The 21208-nt window shown below is 36.4% G+C and overlaps 1 protein-coding gene across 3 annotated transcripts in view; it reads right to left on the bottom strand.

Annotated features, from left to right (window-relative positions):
- Nucleotides 1–21208, bottom strand: part of GSK3B (glycogen synthase kinase 3 beta) — a 221662-nt gene that overhangs the window by 7248 nt on the left and 193206 nt on the right. For 2 of the 3 annotated variants that reach the window (XM_059163956.1, XM_059163957.1), the window contains one exon: nt 11030–11128. In XM_059163956.1, coding sequence (XP_059019939.1) covers nt 11030–11128 — 99 coding nt within the window. Of the gene's footprint in view, nt 1–6761; nt 6812–11029; nt 11129–21208 lie in introns of all 3 variants that reach the window. The other variant, XM_059163958.1, reaches the window with a different exon arrangement.

Genomic DNA, 21208 nt, shown 5'->3' with positions numbered 1-21208 from the left:
CTTTAAAAACAAGTCTAGCAAATGCCTGAAAGGCTGCAGAGCTATTTCAGAATGATAATGATCCTCACAAATCCAAACTTACTGTAGCATTTCCCATGAGATGGATGACACTTGGAACCTATGCGTCTATGCGTGATCATCAGCAAACAGCACTTCTCTTTTTAGTATGTGAAGAGGACAGATAAAACTTTCATGTTCTGGTCTTCTAGACTTAAGAGATTTCCCAATCATGAGGAATTCACCAGCTTGACCATGACAGGCATGAGCTACACTGGAGGACACCCACTAAGGTTCATTTACGTAGCCATCCAGTTCATTATGTTAATTCACTCTCTAGCAAAATCCTATTGTGTGTATGAATTTGAAGAAACAAATTCAACTTCTAAATAATAAAATCTGAAAAGACATGTAGTCTCCTCAGGTTTGTAATTTAATGGTTTTATTATTTTTTTCTCTGAATTATCTCCATATCCCCTATTAAGTAAAATTTTAACAGCTAAATATTTTGATTATAAATATCCTTGAAAGCTAAAGTCACAGCACTGTATTCATTCATCAAACAAAAACAAATAACCTTTGCCTGCTGCAACAAATTACATTTAAAATCAAATTATATACATCCTTTGTGAGAAAAAGAACAGAAAGATGTTTTTCAGAGGCAAAGTACAGGGAGGAGAAATACAACAAAGAAAATGGAAAGTTCTACAACCTCAAGAGTAGCTCCCACAGAACACCAGGCTTACTAACTGAATAAAACTGCATTTTTAAAGTTCTTCTTGGTACATACTTACTTTGCTCCTACTGCCAATTCTGTAAGCTTATTTTATGTAGTTGAGTTAATATGGCCTTTTTACAATAAAAATGTTCATTAATTAAAAACTGTCACTGGATTTGGATGTTTAGTAATTTCTTTAACATTTCTTCTCAAATATTTAAACAGAAACTCCTTTTTAAAAAAACAAAACAAAACAAAACAAAACAAAACCCAGAAACTCCTTAAAAGGGCACCCGGATGGCTCAGTAAGTTAAGCCTCTGCCTTTGGCTCAGGTTGTGATCCCAGGATTCTGGGATCGAGTCCCGCATCAGGCTCGCTGCTTTGGCGGAGAGCCTGCTTCCCCCTCTTTCTCTCTGCCTGCCTCTCTCCCTACTTGTGCTCTCTGTCTGTCAAATAAAAAAAAGAAAGAAACTCCTTGGGGCGCCTGGGTGGCTCAGTGGGTTAAAACCTCTGCCTTCGGCTCAGGTCATGATCCCAGGGTCCTGGGATGGAGCCCCGCATCGGGCTCTCTGCTCAATGAGGAGCCTGCTTCCCTTCCTCTCTCTCCGCCTGCCTCTCTGCCTGCTTGTGATCTCTGTCTGTCAAAATAAATAAAATCTTTATTTAAAGAAAGAAAGAAAGAAAGAAAGAAAGAAAGAAAGAAACTCCTTAAAAGCACCACAATTCATTTTGCTCCTGTCTCCAGCATTCCCTTTCCTTTTCACATTCATACTGGTAAAGGTGAGGCTTCCTGGCATCATGGTTTTAAGGACAGCTAACAACTTTTGATTATAAAGCATCCAATTCAACTATGAATAACCAAAGACTGTACCGTCTTGCTTTTAGTCCTGAGATGCTATCCTGAAATTCAGTGATACATCTTTCTTCAATCTAGTCCAGCTCCACAAACACTGAGAATGAGACCCAGCTGTACCACTTGATAGCTATGTACCACTTAACAGCTTTGTGACAATAGAATAAGTTATTTAACCTCTTTATTCCTCAATTTCCTCATCTGTAAAATGGAGATACTACCACCTGTCTATGAAATAAGGCCTAGGAAGGTCTCAGCACAGTACCTGGGTATAGAAATTGTTCAGTAAGTGGAAAGGCAAAAGAGACATCTAAAAATACATCAACTGTACAGTTTAGTGTGACTGTAATAATCATCACCACCATAATGTCAGTGGCAGCAACTGTTAACATTTGGATGCTTACTAATGTACCAGACATCATACTATGTACATTGCAGGTACACACCTAAGAAATAGGTACAATTATTGCCCCCATTTTGCAAATGGGAGAAATAAGCACAGAGGTATTAGAGGAAGAGAATGATGGCCTTTATGGGGACTACAAGGGACAGCAGAAAAGATTTCCTAGCAAAGAAGAAAAGAACCTAAGGGGACTTTCATTCAGACCTAACTCCTACGTAATCCACTATGATTTCTAGAAGCCTATTTCTATTATCTAAAAGGGTTCCTACATTAGAACAGATCTGGGAATTTATAATAAGAATGAAAAGTACAGTTATTTTATTTCCTAATTCTTAGTCTGTATAGGGTATGCAAAGATAAAAGTGTTTTGGAAACAAATACAGAGGTCATTATTTCAAGCTTCCTAGAAACCAATGTCCCCTTACCATCCTTCTGATGCTACTTCAGAACTAAGCAACCAACCAACCAAAGAGGGACTTGAGGAATAGAGAGAATGATCAGCTTTGAGGGACAGTTATTAAGATCATTCTTACACACTTGGTAGCCCCCTTCCAAGATGGCCCCAATGAATCATGTCTTCTGGGTGTTTATGCCCTAATGTAGTCCCTTCCCCCCAAAATAGGGCCGACCTATGTAACCGATAGGATATGTGCAGAGACAATGGTGTATGACTTTCAGAGTTAGGACATAAAAGATACTGTGGCTTCTACCTTGCCCTCTTTCTTGGATCAGTTGGTCTATGGAAAACCAGCTGCAACAATGTGAGACACTTAAGCGGCCTTATGAAGAGCTGGTACAAAATGGTAAGGGACTGATGCCTCTCGCAGCCGGGACTGATTTGCTAAGCACATAAATGAGTCATCCTGGAAGTACCTCTTCTAGCCCCAGGTAAGCATTCCAATGTCTGCAGCCCTAGCTGACATTTGACTAAAACCTCATAAAAGACCCTGACCTAGAACCATCCAGCTCGGCTGCTTCTGAATTCCTGACCCATGTAAACTATGTGAGATAATAAATGTTTATTCTTGTTTTAGGCTGCTAAATTTTGGGGTATCTTGAACATACATACAGGTCAAATAAGTTAAATGCCAGGCAGAATTTATGCCCACAAGCCCATGAGAGCAACCCTAACCTAGTCCCAAGATATGTATGTCTGCTCCTAATAAAATATACAAAAGACAAGGAAAATTGCATCAGATGATCACTTATTTTTCCCTAATTCTAAGAAGAGTCTATGGTTCTATGGCTTTTGTGCTGGATATGGCAAAGGGAATTTGTACATGTATTTAATGAAACCAATTTTATTCTGTGTGACTTCAGAGATAAAAATGACAAGTGGGGCAACCCCACAGCGAAGCTAAGGGTGATGCCCCCTCTAAGGTATTAGGTTCCCAATAGAATCCATGAGGCTCTAACTTTTATCCTAGACAAAATTTTTATGTGTAAAATTCCATATATGATACATATATTTTTCTAGGATTGGACCCACAGTTGCTCCCCCACCTCCCCTCCTATATTCTCAGAGATCTATAAGAGTTGCTAGATAAGTGAGTCATCGATTTATTGAGCTGCTGTCTCAATACTGAGGAAAATGTCCCACCTAGTTGCTCAGGTCATAAACCAAAAGTTGTCACCATGATTCTTTTCTTTCTCTACTCCCTACATCTAATGCATCAGCAACTCCTGTCCATTCTCCCTCCAAACGTAGTTTAATCAAATGTGCCAACAGGGAGGGAAGGAAAGTGAATGGAAGACCCCACATTTATAAACTGTTGCCGAAGTGTTTAAATAAAAAGAGAGTAGCAAATAAGAAAATAGGTTGGGAGGAAAGCATAGTGAGTGAACATAGGAGGCTGGGATTCCAAATGTTCTGCCACCATGAATCAGGGTTCTGCAACTATGGATCTATCTAAAAGATAAAAGCCTTGTAAGTGATACAAGTGTTCACTGTTTGGCCTGAAATGTTCTATCTGTACTCTCTTATAGGGTGGCTGCTAACTATATATGGTTACTTAATTTAACTGAAATTAAGTAAAAATAAAAACTTCGTTCCCTACTTATCATAAATACATTTCAAGTTCTCAAAAGCTACAAAATCCTTAATATTTTTTATCATTGGCAGATTAGCAAAAGCATATATTTCAAATATCAAATTCTTTTAATATTTTATATGTACTTTATAAGTGTGTTTGGTTAACTTTAAGTACACTTTTATTTCCTTATTTCCTTTATGCTCTCTGAGCCCATTTCACGTGTTTCTATTTACTACTATCTCATTCTATAATAGTTACAAATGTCTCATGACAGGTCAACTTTTCTAAAAGATATTATACTCAGAAAGTTTCTATTCAAGCTGTTCCAAGTGGAAATATCTTTATTAAAAAACTATGTTTCAGGTGTTAGTGTTACTAACGGACACTGGAACAAAAAAGACCATTTTTCACAGAGAATCAAATGTACACTCTAAACTTACATTTAAATTGTAATCATAATCTGCATTAGTGAAATAAAAATATAAAGTATAAAGGGAAAGACTCAATTTTCGCTTTTCTTTTTATAATGTCTACTATGACTTTGACAATTTGGGGTGTATAATAACGAGGGGGAGTTATCCCTCCTCAGCAAGGTATTATTACCTCTCTTTCTTCATTTTTCTGAGGAAAAGGTGTGACACAAGACACCAAAGTGGCTTCACTCATTTCAAAAACATAACTGCAGGGGCGCCTGGGTGGCTCAGTGGGTTAAGCCGCTGCCTTCGGCTCAGGTCGTGATCTCAGAGTCCTGGGATCGAGTCCCGCATCCGGCTCTCTGCTCAGCAGAGAGCCTGCTTCCCTCTCTCTCTCTGCCTGCCTCTCCATCTACTTGTGATTTCTCTCTGTCAAATAAATAAATAAAATCTTTTAAAAAAAAAAAAAACATAACTGCAATTCAGATGCCAGTGAGCCAACCAAAAAACTAACAAAGTTGGAGGGCCTGTCAATAAGACCTTATATCTTATCTGCCAGCAGCAGAGAGATCTTAGACACTCTGGGCTCAGGGGTAGAGCACATTTTAATTAGGAGGGTTGGTTGTTCAGGGTAGGTAACTGAAGGCCGTGAGAACACAGGAAACATATTCACCTTTTAGGTTAAAAGATCTAATTTGGAACAAAGAATGAGAAAAGGATATCAACAGGCGACTTTAGGCAAGGAACTGAGGAACATTTGAAGAACATCTAGTAGAATGTTTCATACAACATTTCTCAACTTAAGATGATTTTACATTACTTTTGGAGGGGGAGAAATTCAGGTAAAAATTTTGACTCAATAGGAGAAAACATGTTTTGAATAAAAAGAAACAATTTCCTGGAAGTGATACTTAACGACGCTCTGAGGAAAATAATGACTAAGCAGGCTTGACTGTAGGTATCTACGTAGAAAACCAAAAGGAGCCAAAAGGAGGAAAGGGGTATAGCACTGTACCTAAAAAAGACACCCACATTCTTTGGCTACCAAGTTGGTAATACCTAAAAATAGATGTACACACTTGCATGCAGCACCTTCCCCACCCCACTCTGGGCTGGTTAATGTTAAGGTAATGGGAGAAATGGAAAAATACGTGCACTGCGAGTGGGCAGTATAATCTGGGATTAGCTTTCTGGAAGGCATTCTGATATATATTAAAATCTTAAAAAAATTTATAATCTTTTGACTTGGCAATTATACTTCTAAGCACTGAGATCTAATACAAACGTCTAAGAATAAGAAATCAAGTTAAATAAATTATGATACAGGCTTAGGATGCACAGTTATATACCCCCATCCCTTGAATAGCAGGGCCCATATTAAAAACAAAAACAAAACCAAAAACAAAAACGAAGGCATCTCTCTCTGCCCATTCATACACAGACTAAAATATAAAATGATGTTACCTTCCATTATCTTTGGAATTGAAAATACGGAAGACTTTTATTTTCTAAAATAACTATATTATTTTTTAACAGAAAAAAATCCCCATATTTTTAAGAAATTCCATACATATTTGGGTTAAGATAAAGAGACAACAGAAATGAAAGGGTTGGGAAAAGGAACACTTGAGGGCAATACCCTGACGATGATAAAACCAGACAAGATATGGATATAGCTTTCCCAAAGCACACTGTACATTGGCAAAGAGGCAAAGGATAATAGTACTTGGGGAGGGGATGGATGGATGGTAACTATGATTTTAGAAAGTATTTGATCCATGGGCTTAATCTGTCTAACATTTCAACTCTCAAAATTAGTAGAAACAAACAAACAATGGGATAAATTATTCTGGGTTAAATTCTGCCCAACTAGAAAGAACTGGCTGGTGATGTAGGTGGCAGGAATTCTGAAGTAATAGTATGTAAAGGGAACCACAGGCCCTGGCTAAATCTGAGCCATGACCTCAGTAAAATGGATTTCAAAAAGTTCAGGGAATAATAGGTTTGATTTTACAGCTATAGTCTTCAAAAGGAGCTCAAAACCGACAAGAAGTAGAAAATTAGGAAAAAACAAAACTCTGACCAAGCAATTGCAAATAATCTCAATGCAAAATAAAGGGAGAAGAACCAAAGAATTCAACTAAAAGGGATTTTCTCTGATGAGCTCATCATTTTAAATACAGGTAACTTTAAGAAGAAGGGCACACATTCAAGGAAGAATAGAAAATAACAATGTGAACCTATAAAAACAGGTTAGATTTGGTTTAAATAAACAGCATAAGGTATTCAAAGCAAGGTCAAAAATAATAAAACCCCCTGACCAGGTAAAAAGAGAAGACAGACCTTGTCCAACTCCTATCATGATTCCCTTTTCTGTTAGAAGGGTTTTCAACCTGGAAAGGATATAACAAAAATCCTAATAAACAAAATGTAGCCCAAGAAAGGTGAGGGCAATCTACACATTTTAAATGTCTTTAAATCCAGAATCTAAAGTCCAAGAAACAAATTCCAAAATGGATTACAGAAACTCACAGTGGACAAATAGCGACATTAGAAATCTCCCTAAGTCTTAAAAAAAAAAAAAAAAAAAAAGTTTGATTTCCATTCTTGATAGTGATACCTTAAGGATGGAAAACTTTCTTAAAAATTTTTTTTGACAACAAAGCATTTTACAAAGTTTTCCAAAACATCATGAAAATGAATATTGTAAGGCTGGTCTGTAGCTAAGGAAACAACAAGAGGGGTAAACAATTATTCAGAAACCCCCAAAAGAATAATCTCTAGTAAGTCTTGCTTTTAGTACCATTTAACTTATTTTATCAGTAATTTGAGAAAAGGCAAAAACATCTCTAAGGAGGCCCTGCCTTGTACTGTTTGGTATGTTTTATTAGCTGCTTAACAGTGGCAAAAAACTGTTATGTTTATGAAATGTGTAGGTGATATATAATTGTATAGAAAACCCAACAACCTGACACTTAGAACATATTCAGGATTAGGATTTGAAACCCTCACTAATATGGAAGGCAGTTAGCCATCATTAAAATTTGAGGACCTTTGTGTGTAACCCAAGAATAGGATCACTGAGAAGAAGAAAGTATAGGAGGACAAATTTCAGGGTGAAAAAAGGATAAACTTTCTAACAAAATGATACAAAGATGGAATGTGCTTATTTTTGTAGTAATGAGCTTCCAGTTACTGCTATACAGAAGCATGGGACAGATGGCTTCTTCTTAGCAGATAGTAAGAACATTAGTGGAAATTAGTGTTTTTTAAATTTAATAGCATAACCACTGCACTGAAGGAAACCTTACTCAGAAAACTGATATATAAAGATAGAGAAAACTGCTCTAGCTGAAATTCTCTACCATATCTCACACTTAATTGACATGGCATTGGAGTACATGAATCTCTAAAGTGGTTTATATTTGAACAGTAAAACTATAATTTCTCAAGATTTATTTTTCTAAATAGTTTAGACAAATGGGAATTTCTCAAGATTTATTTTTCTAAATAGTTTAGACGAATGGTCTCCCAAATGGAGTAAATGAGAGGATGTCATGGAGAAAATAAGAATTTACATATATAAAAACATGTGTATGTTAAAATGATATATTATATATTATATATACTAAGGTTATATACTAAAATTATATATTATACATATATAAAATTATACTTTATGGACTATTAAGAATAGTATATATAATTTCAAAAGTTTCTCATCAGAGCCATGATCAACTATAATGCCTCCTGATACTGAGGTACTTTTTAAAAAACAATTTAGAAAGAGTATGAGAATTTTTGAAAGAAAAAAAAAATCAAAATCCATACCCACTAATTTAACACAACTCTTTCAATTTTTGTATATTAACTTATCCTGTCCCTATCCACATGCAAGCATTCATTTTGGCAGTTACCAACATGCCACATAAGATCTGGTAAGGATTTTTACAAATGTCTATAAGCTACATAACTGATATTTTTGTGATTATATAAAGATGGAGATTTCATACTGTATCAAAACAATTTCTTCCTGTTGACCAGTCAGATCAGACTGGATCTCCTTTTTGTTATTATGTAATTATTCCTATTTCTACCTCTGTACATGGTAGCTTTCTGTCTTCTGTTAGAAGTATCCTGAAGATTTCTGAAGTGGGATTAGTGAACTAAAAAGCATGAACTATGATAGTTCTTGTTCTATATAGTAATGCCTTCCAACAGGTCTTAATCAATTCACTTGCAGTCACTTTCTGAACTCTGAGCATAGCACCAACTAAGAACCTTGTACACATTACTTCTTACTTCTTAAAAGTCTATATAGCGGGTATTTATTATTCCTGTTTTATGGATAAGGAAACTGAAGCCATGAGAGATAACAAGAACATAAATATTTTAAGGTCTTATTAAAGAATATAGCCCACACTGCCAAATTCTTATTCAAAAAATATATATATACCCATACATACATATTTATTTAAATACAGATAGCCATCAATGTCGCACGATCAAGTCCTTCATCTAGATCAGCATTTCCTGAGATATGTTTGGTAACATACTTGGTTCTCACTACTTTGGCCCAAAAGAAAACTTTTCCCCTGACCATAATGTGGTGGTCTGCCACAGACTCACACCGAGGGGCACTTAAAAAAGTATCCATATGAAGCTCATTATTACCTTTACTGTTGGAATGGTAAAGGGAACTTCATTTAATCTATCTCTTACAGTAAAAAATTTGAGGCCCCAATGATGAAATACTTCTCAAACAGCAGGCCCAGAAACATTTTGCTTCTCCTAAACTATCAGGGTGCTAATCTAATGAACAATGGGAAATTTTAACATGTAACATTCCTTTATTTAGCCACTAGGAAGCACACTATCTGATATCCTCTGGTAACAAGATACTCAAGGCAGGCATTTTTCTCAACTAATTAAGTCTGTCCTTAGCCTCAGCCTACTATTCCTCTATTAAGTTCCTCATATTCTTACGTACTTCAACTTTGAAGTAAACTCTCAGGATCAGAGTCTAATCATTTTGCATATTTATGTCAAAATGTGATATAAATGGCTTTAAGAATATATATATATAGCAATGAAATATTTTGGGGGGTCTGCTGTAACTTGTATTGAAGCCACATAAAAATCAGGTTATACTAGGCAATTTGCCCAAAAAACCTACTTTAACTTGTTTAGTATCTCACACTAAAGAAATCATTTAAAATTACCCAAAACTCACCAATCATAATTGGTGCTATTGTATTTCTAACTTCATTTTTACTCATATTCTAAAGCAATTCTAATAAAACTCCTGGAATAAGCTCAACAAGTAATTGCATTTGTTCAGGGTTAGGGGCTATTTCATGCTTTGAACAAACAATGTCATATAAAATCTAACTTGGGTTAGGGGTTTATTAGGTTTATTAATAGCTCACATAAGCAACTCTATCTTCCTTCTAAATAAATTGGTGATAGTTTTAAAATTCTTATATTTAAAAAATTTAAACCACAATTCAGCACATTATTTTATTTTTACAACATTATTCTAGGAGAGCAAAGCCACGCATATACAGATCAAGAAAACTAGTAAGACATATTAAAACTAATAAAGTTCAAACGACTTTCTCAAAGTAGCATGTGCTGATAGAACTAGAACTAGAAAAGAAACCTTTCTTTCCAGACATTTTCTGGAACGAATGTAGGCCATGGACTAGAAACGTTTCTCAGCTTTATTAGCAATGCTCTAAAAAACTTTTGCACAGGAACAAACAACTGTGTGTCAGACAACAGGAGATGGATTATGACCTTATTGTGGAATTGCAAGAACTAATAAAGAAAGATTTTATCTCCTGCAGCATCAATGCCCTTAGGCAAAAATATGTCTGATCCAACTCAGTTCAATGTAAAATAGATGATTTACTGAAAACAGAGTCAGCTCCTGACATTTGCTTTTTAGAGGGGGATAAAAAAGTGTACCAAATTCTGAGCCTAATTGTGTTATTGTATTTCTTACTTAATTTAAACAGCATCTGGTGATTCTTTAAAGAACTTTAAAATTCATTCAAAAGTTGGATATTTGCAGAATATCTGCAATTCTCACTAAATAAGGCCCCATTAGCTGGCTAAGAGATCAGCAGTATACCAGAACTCTAACCTGGGAGACCATGAAGGCATTTTTTTTTTTTTTTTAAAGATAAACAAGATATAGTCATATATTGATCTAAACCTTAAATGTATTTGCATTAGTTTTAGTCCTTTCAAATGCTCAAATTATACCAATCTATATTTTATATTTGTTGAAAGTTTGCCTCTCCAGCATACATGTATATTTATCAAGAAATTATATAGAAAGTATGACTTCAAAGGTAACTAAGAGGACAGAATTTAACATTATAGTAAGATATTTATAATTTATATATAAAGTATTTATGGGGTCCTTTTGTGCTTCTTTGGAAATAAAGCAACATTTTATTCACATTTATTCATTTGGCTGTGGTATGTTTTTGAAATTTGGAGGGTATTAAATGTTCACATACATCACATGAAATAAAATGGAGGTAATCATTATCTTTTTAAAAAAAAATGAATGTTTTTAGAGAAGACACTTGTGTTCTCACCTGAGGCTGCTGTGGCATTTGTAGGGGTTGAAGCAGCTGCTTGAATCCGAGCGTGAGGAGGAATAAGGATGGTAGCTAGAGGTGGATTACTTGACAGTTCTAAAGAAAAGGTAAGACACATATTAGAGCCCATTCTTAACTCTGTATCTGAAACTACTTTTATTGGTAACAATAAACATAAAGTACATTAAAACATTGGCTTAAAAGAAAAAAAGACAAGATAAATGTACATCTAAAACTAAATCAATGAGCTAATAATCAACTTACAGAGCAAGTCCACAGAAATGTTGTACATATAACTAAGGCACTATCTGCTAAAATTAGAATATGTCTGAGAATTGAAGGAAGCCTGGGGAACTAGACTGGCCAAAAGTTTGAGAATAAGCATATTACTAAGATATATTTCCATCTTTCATTAATTTAAATATACTGTGTGTGTATGTGTGTGTAGGCACCACTGCATGCATGGCCCAACTGTTAAAGTTTCGTTGCTTTATTAAAAATAAGAATGCTTTTATTCCATTCTATTTTGCTTTCTAACTCAGTAAGACTGTTGCTTTGAAATAGGCTTTTTACCAGCATGTGGAAGTTTCTATCAATTCTATACAGAGTGGCTTTCTTCAAAGAATCAAGTCCTATATGTAAGTCTCAAGAAATAATTTACGATGATATTGAATCTAGTGATGTAGACAGATAGCAAGGAGTGCGGTGAGTTTTTACATACAAGTCTCTGGTGTTAGCTTTAGGTAATGTGACCGTTCTCCTGGTCCTCCCAGGATAACTCTGTTAATTTTTGTAATTTGAGCATTTACCCAGTGGTTTTCATTTTCACTCTAGTAAGTGTTGTAATTTGAAGGAATAATTACACAACTATACAAGCTACAGGAAGACATTATTCTCTGAGCTAAAGCATACATTTTAACAATTCACAGATATGGCATGGAATAAAAAAAATTAAATAGTACAATCTTTTTTTTTTTTTAAAGATTTTATTTATTTATTTGACAGAGAGAGATCACAAGTAGGCAGAGAGGCAGGCAGAGAGAGAGGAAGGGAAGCAGGCTCCCTGCTGAGCAGAGAGCCCGATGCGGGACTCGATCCCAGCACCCTGAGATCATGACCTGAGCCAAAGGCAGCGGCTTAACCCACTGAGCCACCCAGACGCCCTAAATAGTACAATCTTAAAGTAAATTTTCATAACACAAAACTAAAGATTTTAAAGATTTTATTTTATTTGACAGAGAGACAGCGAAAGAGGGAACACAAGCAGGGGGAGAGGGAGAGGGAGAAGCAGGCTTCCCATGGAGCAGGGAGCCTGACATGGGGCTCCATCACAGGACCCTATCACAGGACCCTGGGATCAGGACCTGAGCTGAAGGCAGACAGTTACAACTGAGCTACCCAGGCACCCCCGAATTAACCATTTTAAAGTGCACAGTTCAGTGGCATTTCATACATTCACAATGTTGTATAACCATTCAACACCTCTGTCTAGTTTCAAAGCACTGTCATTACTCAAAAGGGAAACCTTTCAGCAGTCACTCCTGATTCATCCCTCCCCATGAGACCCTAGCAAAGAAAATAGTGTTTTAATACTATAGTTTAAAATGTTTTCTGAGGGTGCCTGGGTGGCTCAGTCAGTTGGGTGTCCAACTCCTGATTTCAAATCAGGTCATGATCTCATGGTTATGAGATTGACCCTTGCACTGGGCTCCACACTCAACTCAGAGTCTGCTTTTCCCTCTCTCTCTGCTCCTCCTGCTCGCTCTCAAATAAATAAATAAAATCTTTAAGAGCAAATTAAAAAAAATAAAAATATTTTCTGTTGTAAAGCTCCATTACTGACTTACTCAAATTGGCATCTAAATATCCAAAATTTGTACTAAATGATACCAGATTCTGATTAAAAAACAAAACAAGGGACACCTGAGTGGCTCAGTTGGTTAAGCAGCTGCCTTCCGCTCAGGTCATGATCCCAGCGTCCTGGGATCGAGTCCCACATCGGGCTCCTTGCTCCGCAGGGAGCCTGCTTCTCCCTCTGACTCTGCCTTCCACTCTGTCTGCCTGTGCTCGCTCTCACAAATAAATAAATAAAATCTTTAATAAACAAACAACAACAACAACAACAACAAAACAAAAACAACCAGCAAGCTGATGCCAAGATTTGTGAAAGATGAATGGGAGCAAAAGCCTAAAACTGAAAGAAGACTTTCTGCTTAAGTGAGAAGATGTAGGGCAGCTTCTCAAATTAATAGATGGAAGACAGTTGGAAAACCACTACTCTACTGTTTAGGTTTGAAGAGATGCTGTTTTCTCAAAATCAGCTTTAGTAGCTGTATTTGTTGTCACTGAGGAACAGAAGATCCTAGGGTGTTTTATTTCACATTAGTCCTATTTCAACCTATAATCTTATACCTAAGAAAGCAAGAGAATCCCTACTACCATGGCTGATGACTCTCATGGTTCTAGAATAAAATTAATGGATGTGGTACTCTTCATTAATGTAAAAAGGAAGACTCACTATCCCATTTACAATTAAAATCTGCTAAAAAGGTTTCTTTAAAATTCCTCTAACCATTCATCCATACTCCCATCCACCTATCAATACTGAGCAAGAAAGTGTGTTTCACGTAGTAGGTCTCAGGACAGAGAAAAAGATAACTGTCTTTGATCAACAGAAATTGAAAATGGAAAAGACAAATAAGCTAGCAAGAAAGGCATTCAACCTATTCAGGATACGAGCACCTTTTTTTTTTTTTTTTAAAAGATTTAATTTATTCATTTGACAGAGAGAGATCATAAGCAGGCAGGGGGTGGGGGAGCAGGTTCCTCGCTGAGCAGAGAGTCCGACGCAGGACCCAATCCCAGCACCCTGAGATCACAACCCGAGTTGAAGGCAGAGGCCCAACCCACCCAGGCGTCCCTAGGATACGAGCACTTTTAAATGAAAAGATCTCTATGGCCAAGGGCCCAACATCTAAAAGAAAATCTAAAAAAGGAAAAGATGACCAGAGATTTTAAGAGAAGACATTCTGACAAAGCCACTTTTAAGATAATCTTTAAAATAAACTGAATATTGTCACATGTGGCCCATGTTGCCCACTTTCTCCCATTCATTTACTCTCTTTTATCAGATCATTCATCTTTCTATGTATCAGTTTGCCCAGTGGAGGGGACATGGTGGTTTTATGTGAGATTTTGTGAATGTCACACACACAGGGGCAGGGCTTGAAAAAAAGCAACCTCTTTTTCCTTAGGGAGGAGATAGCCATTTTGGTTTTGAGTACAAAAAGAGGGGTAACTAACGAAAGGAAAGGAGAAAAGTGAAGAAAATAAGAGGCAAGAAAAGGAGAAGCTATGGATCCTGGAGGTTTTGCCATGACCAAAGACAAAGAGGAGAGTAAGTAAAGTCCACAAAATAACTAAAAGGACTAGATTCTTAATCTAGAGTCAATAAGTAGCCTTTGGGTGGAGGGGAGGGCTTTTGCAAATTTGTTTAATCTAACATTCTAAAACTTAAGAAATTCTAACCACCTCCCCCATCTCTAGAACTCACTGTTCTCTTCCTTAACTATAGGAATTCCTTGAGGTTCACTGTTTTCCATCAGCTTTCCTCTACTTCAGAGAGGTTGTTGTCATAACTTTTGCCTATATGAAAGAGGAAGCCTCCTTATACTTTGCTATAGTCCTGTTCTCTACACTAAAGTCTGTCCCTTTTGTGGGGACAGACTATAGGGCTGGCACAAAATGGCTGAAATGATTTTTTGCTCATGATAATTACTACCCACCCCCAGTCACCCCGTATATCCATGACAGTGAGCAGTAAAGAAACTGAGACAATGAATGTGGATACAAACTGCAGAGTGAGCATAAGAATGTGAAAAAGGATGGTATTTTAGGGGACAGGAACAACAGAGGGAGCAAAGGGATCTCTTTTAGGATCAGAGAGAGTGGGTGTATTCTTGAAGACAAAGAATAAGCAGTGTAGAAGAGACTGATAATAAAAAGAAAGCTAATTTTTTTAAAAAGATTTTTTATTTATTTACTGGACAGAGTGAGAGATCACAAGTAGGCAGAGCAGCAGGCAGAGAGAGGGGGAAGCGGCTCCCCGCTAAGCAGAGAGCTCGATGCGGGGCTCGATCCCAGGACTCCGGGATCCTGAGCTGAAGGCAGAGGCTTAACCCACTGAGCCACCCAGGCGCCCCTAAAAAGAAAGCTAATATTTATTGAATCAACAGGTGCAAGGCTTGAGATTAGGGAGATAATTAAGGGAATTATGAGGTCCATAATACTGAAGTGGGCTAGTTTTGGAGAAGAGGTAGGAAGAATAAGACAGACCATGTTTTATCTCAGAGACATGGCTCAAAATAACATGGCAACAAGTTCAGAAGGTTTTAGAAAAGTTAACAATGGTAAAAGTTTCTTTAACTAACTATAGATGCCATAAAACTGTGCCATCAAAAACCACACAGTAGTTTATCAGGGCATATCAAGAATCTTTTGATAGCCATATCAATCATTACATGATCTATAACTAAATATTTCAATGGACTAAAGAAAAGCCAAATGAATTTAAAAAGTTATCAATAAAACTAAATAGGTATCAATCAACCAAAAGGCAGACCAAATTCATTGAACTGAATTTTGCTGCACCATTGTTTATAATGTAAATAAGAGAAGAAACATACCCATGAAAAGATAAATTAAATGAATTTAACCATACTTGACTGCCTGATAAATCAATCTTTTAAAATATTAAAGCAAAACATAAATCTAGTTGACAAAATCTTAAGTACTCCTTGAAGTTTCTTTTCTTCCAAATATGTGAGTCCTAAATTTAATGATAAGAGGTAGACAAGAAACTTTCCCGTTTTTTTCTGGGGGGATGGGGATAGAAACAGTGGGTCAGTGGCTACGTAGGGTATATGTTTGTTCAAACTGTGGATAGTGGGAAAGCTGAGGATAAATTTGAGAGAAGCAATCAATGTGTTAACTAGAGGGAAGAAATCAATCCCTTTGTTTACCAGACCTTCTCTTACGGTGATGTAAAAAAATACCAGTCATGGGGCGCCTGGGTGGCTCAGTGGGTTAAGCCGCTGCCTTCGGCTCAGGTCATGATCTCAGAGTCCTGGGATCGAGTCCCGCATCGGGCTCTCTGCTCAGCGGAGAGCCTGCTTCCCTTTCTCTCTCTCTGCCTGCCTCTCCATCTACTTGTGATTTCTCTCTGTCAAATAAATAAATAAAATCTTTAAAAAAAAAAAATACCAGTCATCAGGTAAAAAGTCATCTTTTTCATTAGCTTTGAAACTAACCCTGCAGATCTCTAGAAAGGAGTCCCTGAAAGAGGCAGATTTACTCTTTCTTCTACAATTAGTTTGAGGTCTTCACTTGTGTTATCAGGCTTCCTATCTACATATGAAAATTGCCAGTGGCTCTTTATAATAAGTACTATTTCTCTACAAAAAGGTTCAGACGATTTTCACAATGACATGTCCCTTTTTTTGAGCAGTAATTCAAAGGCTGGAATGTGCAACTTGATCTCACATATTACTGAATTCTAATGTTGCTTATCTGGATTTTTTTTTTTTTTAAAGATTATCAGCCCTATCCTAATGGCTCCTCTCCTCTTCTAACAATTTCAAAGTGCCCAGAAAATCCCTGACCAAGTTTCTAACTAAATGTTAAAATTAAATAACTAAATTAATTAGATCAGACAAACAGTAAACAAATAATTACAAGGCTCACTATTGTTTCTTGGTGATACTAACGATGTTTAATGTGAGAACTACAATAATTATCTACACAAATCCAAGACTACTTTGCCTTGGAACTGCCCAAGAGGGAGCATCACAATTTATACCAGTCACCCAAAAATGTCTGAATGCATTTGTATATGACATTTATAGAAGTGATGTATTTTTAAAGTTATCTAGCAAAATGCTAGTATATTAAAAGTTCTGGTGATTAAAAAGAATAGGCCTTAATAACCTAAAAACCTTACATTATTGTAAGAATATAAAAATCAATCCATTCTTGGTGAAGTATAATAAATGTAGCATTACTATGAATTATTTTATCTAGCTAATAACCTTTTGAGGCATCTAAAAATGAGATTGCTAATATTTTCAATCCTGGGAAATTGAGTTTGTGTTTTCTGTATTCATTTATACTATGATTTTATATATCTCACCCTATTGTGGTGTTTATTTCCCTCCCTCCCTTCCTTCCTTCATCTTTCTGAAGTCAATTCATTTTTATAATCAGCATTTGGGAGCTGAAAGTGTCCTTGAATATTCTTTATTCTACTTTTTTTTTTTTTTTTAAAGGGAGGAAACTCAGAGATATTACCTGGACCAAGATCTACAACTAGTTAAAAACTGAGAACTAGACTTTAGGTCTGACTTACCTCCTTTCATATGCAATACTGCATATCTTTATTACCCAGGCTATACATCATATACTACCAGTGGTCTGGTCTTCCTGGAAGTCTATCCGTCCAGAGCACACACAGAACTTTAAGATACTAGTTTATGACTGTTTGTTCCTACATCATTCCACATTCTTCCCAATAGTAAGGTCAAAGAAACAGAGTGGACAAAATAGTCTCAGAGAAAAATGACAATTAATTCTCATAAATAATTAATAGTTTAGAGCCTAAAATCTTGAATACAGTCAACATTTTTGTCATTAGTTCTTTAGCTACCTGAACTGACTTACCTGCCTCCTTTTAGTGTACTCAAGAATTTCCTTACATTCTCCCTGTCATTTTATGACCTAGAATAGTACAAGTTGCTTACCTAGAAAATTTATTCTTCTAGACTACTTATGAAATATTAAAGAATAATTTTGATATCAACTCCACTGATAAGTAAGAACAACTCCACTTCTTATTTACCAAAATAATCCACTTGTTTAAAACAAATTTCCTCAAGTCCATTGTTCTATAAAGGCCTTTTATAGTCATTTTCACTCAAAAGAACACACAAAAGGAAATAGGGATAGCCACATAAAAAGTTTACAGTTCAGCCTTTTTAAAAAAAAAAAGCAGAGGGGCACTGCAAATTAGAACAGTTTATGAGTTTCACTATGTGACTTGATTCATATCCTACATATAAATCAAGAGTTTCTATTTTATGTAAATTTATCCTTGCTATTATAAATTATAATAAGTCTAAACCAAAAAACCCCAACTCAGGGTTTACAAGAACTTGAGAGTAATATCAGAAGAATCATAACCTCAGGTCACTGAAATACTGTAGCTAATTAATTAATTAATTAATTTTAAAGGATTTATTTGTTTTAGGGAGAGAGAGAGAGAAAGAACATGAGGAGGAGGAGGAGAAGGAGAAGAAGAAGGAGGAGAAGAAGAAGAAGAAGAAGGAGGGAGACAGAGAGAGCGAGAGAAAATCTCAAGCAGACTCCACAATGAGTATGGAGTCTGATGTAGAGCTTGATCTCATGATCCTGAGATCATGACCTGGGCCAAAATCAAGAGTCAGATGCTTAACCCACTGCGCCTCTCAGGCACCCCCCCACTGTGGCCATTTTAGTTGTAGCTGAGGATGAGGCAGGCTGAAAGAAAATACTCAGGACGTAGAAAGGCAGATAAGAAGGTGGCTGACCATATTTATGTGTATCACTATTCTATAACAGGAAAATTGGTTTAAAATTCATTGCTACAAAGATCATGGAACCTCCTAATGATGATAAATAATGATTTATAAGAACTTAAAAAGTTTTTAATTCCATACAATAAATTTTGTAAATAAGTAATCTACTGCTTTCAAATGAAGGAAGTATAACCCTTTGATGAACTGGGATTCTAGAACACTTGCTTTAATTGTTCACCCCTAACTTATTTTCAATTCCATTTTCATCACTTCCTACTCTGTAACATACACTTACACTCTTTTAAAAATCTGATTCTTTTCTTACCTTTTCTTTTTTTTAAAGATTTTATTTATTTATTTGAGAGAGAGACAGCACAAGTTGGAGGGGCAGAGGGAGAGGGAAGAGAGAGAATCTCAAGCAGGCTCTATGCTAAGCATGGAGCCTAACTTGGGGCTGGATCCCAGGACCCTGAGATCATGACCTGAGCTGAAATGAAGAGTCAGATGTGGAACCGACTGTACCACCCAGGCACCCCTTTTTTCCCTATTTTTTTGTTTTCTCTATTTTGGTCCTTTTTTCAATTTGCTTTGTGGAAGCTCTTTACTATTTCATCTGCTTTCCTCATGTGCAGATACTCTTACCCTTTACCCCAAGACATCCAATTTGCCCGAATTTGCATGGTGCTCTCTGGCAGCCCCACATATCCTATGTTAACTTTCATTAGAGAGTTAAATAGGCCCAGCCAATAAGCCACCACTCCTCTATATCTCCCCACAAAGCTACCAATCTCTCAGATAACCCAGCTGAGTAGTAAAACAGTAAACTCTTTAAACTAAATCATACTAATGTTTTGATAATCTTTACTCACCTTTGCTCAATTGCCAACTTGTCCTGCCCTTGGGGGACAATGTTTGCTAAAGTAACTTTACTTGGTAAAATTTCATACAAGTTAGGTAGAGAACTGGTATTGGGAGTGTGTAGTGGGATTAACTGGAAACTCACATTTAAACACAGAAAGCAATCTATTTCCCAATTTTTCCAGCCTTGGAATAGGCAAGCAATTGGTGAATAAAGAAAACAATGATCCCTATTGGAATTTCCTGATTCTACCTGCTTAAGGTCTGATTCAGTTCATGTCCCATCTTTGAGATCCAGTGACTGAAGAAAAAGAGGGTGTGCCAAAGGTATGTCTAGGTTTCCAATGTCTAGATGCAGACAGTATTAGTCAGGGGGTCCCAGAACACTGAAGCCCCAGTGGCAGAAAAATGAGACATCTGATAAGCTGACTTGTGGATCCAGAAGGTCAAAATGATCTCCAAGGTTTCTGTTCATTCTCTTTTCCTCCTCTAGCTGATCATAGAAATACTTGTTTTAATTATATGAGTATAATACTAATTATTATTTATAGCTAATTACTCATGGCACAGTAATAAACATCAAAGTGCAGTTAGCATTGTTAAGCTTTTTTCAATTGAAGCTTTACTTCAATACAACCCTATGTTTTACTCAAGTGTTTAATCTTCATGGTCCTAGTCAAAGGGTAGGTTTACCTTGCTAATTAAAACAACACCAGGGGTGCCTGGATGGCTCAGTCAGGCATCTGCCTTTGGTTCAGGGCATGATCCCAGAGACCTGGGGTCAAGCCCCCTGTCTGGCTCCCTGCTCAGCGGGGAGCCTACTTCTCCCTCTCCTCCGGGCTTGTGCTCTCTCGTTATCTCTGTCTCTCTCTTTAAAACAAAAAACAAAAACAAACAAAAAAAGCCAACACTAACAGCAACTAGAAGGAACACTAGAAATGTCTAATAAATATTTGTTGCATGAATCAATTTGTCTCTCTCTTTAAAACAAAAAACAAAAACAAACAAACAAAAAAAGCCAACACTAACAGCAACTAGAAGGAACACTAGAAATGTCTAATAAATATTTATTGCATGAATCAATACTATGTTTACTTAAAAGTGGCCTATGTCACTCAAACATTCATTAAGTACCTACTACATGCAGACAGTGAATTATCTTTATTTCTTTTGGGGGGAATTAGTATAGACCATGAAAATTTGTGAGGATGGGGGAGTGTTTACAGCAGAACTTCAATAACACCCTCCCACCCCTAGAGTTTCCTATTTCTGGACTCTCTCTAGCTATACAATCAATTGGGTGACTGATTCTCCTTTTTTCAAGCTCTTGTATTACCCCATTTTATTCTGATCATTCATTAAATGCTATTAAATAATATGTGCTTTGAAATCGCATCTGCAGAACAGTTACAAATTTGCCTTGGTAAATTAGATAATCATTTGGAAGCACTGATCCAAAATCATAATATAGAGGATCAAATATAACAACATCAAATATCACTTCTTTCCGGGACAGCTGTGTCCATACACAGAAATACCATTCAAGTGTAATACTGATGTAGAAGGAAAGGGAGAAAGTACTACAGGAGATTATAGCTCAGTTTCAGAATGGCTGCGAGGACAGGGCATTTCAATACTTAAAAAAGAAGGGTCATATTTCAAAATGATGGTACTTTCAATTTAATACATTTAGTTTTATGGAAAATAATTT

This window comes from Mustela lutreola, chromosome 2 (genome assembly GCF_030435805.1).
Source record: "Mustela lutreola isolate mMusLut2 chromosome 2, mMusLut2.pri, whole genome shotgun sequence".
In the NCBI taxonomy this organism is placed as follows: domain Eukaryota; kingdom Metazoa; phylum Chordata; class Mammalia; order Carnivora; family Mustelidae; genus Mustela; species Mustela lutreola.
This window is presented reverse-complemented; position numbering and strand designations above follow the sequence as displayed.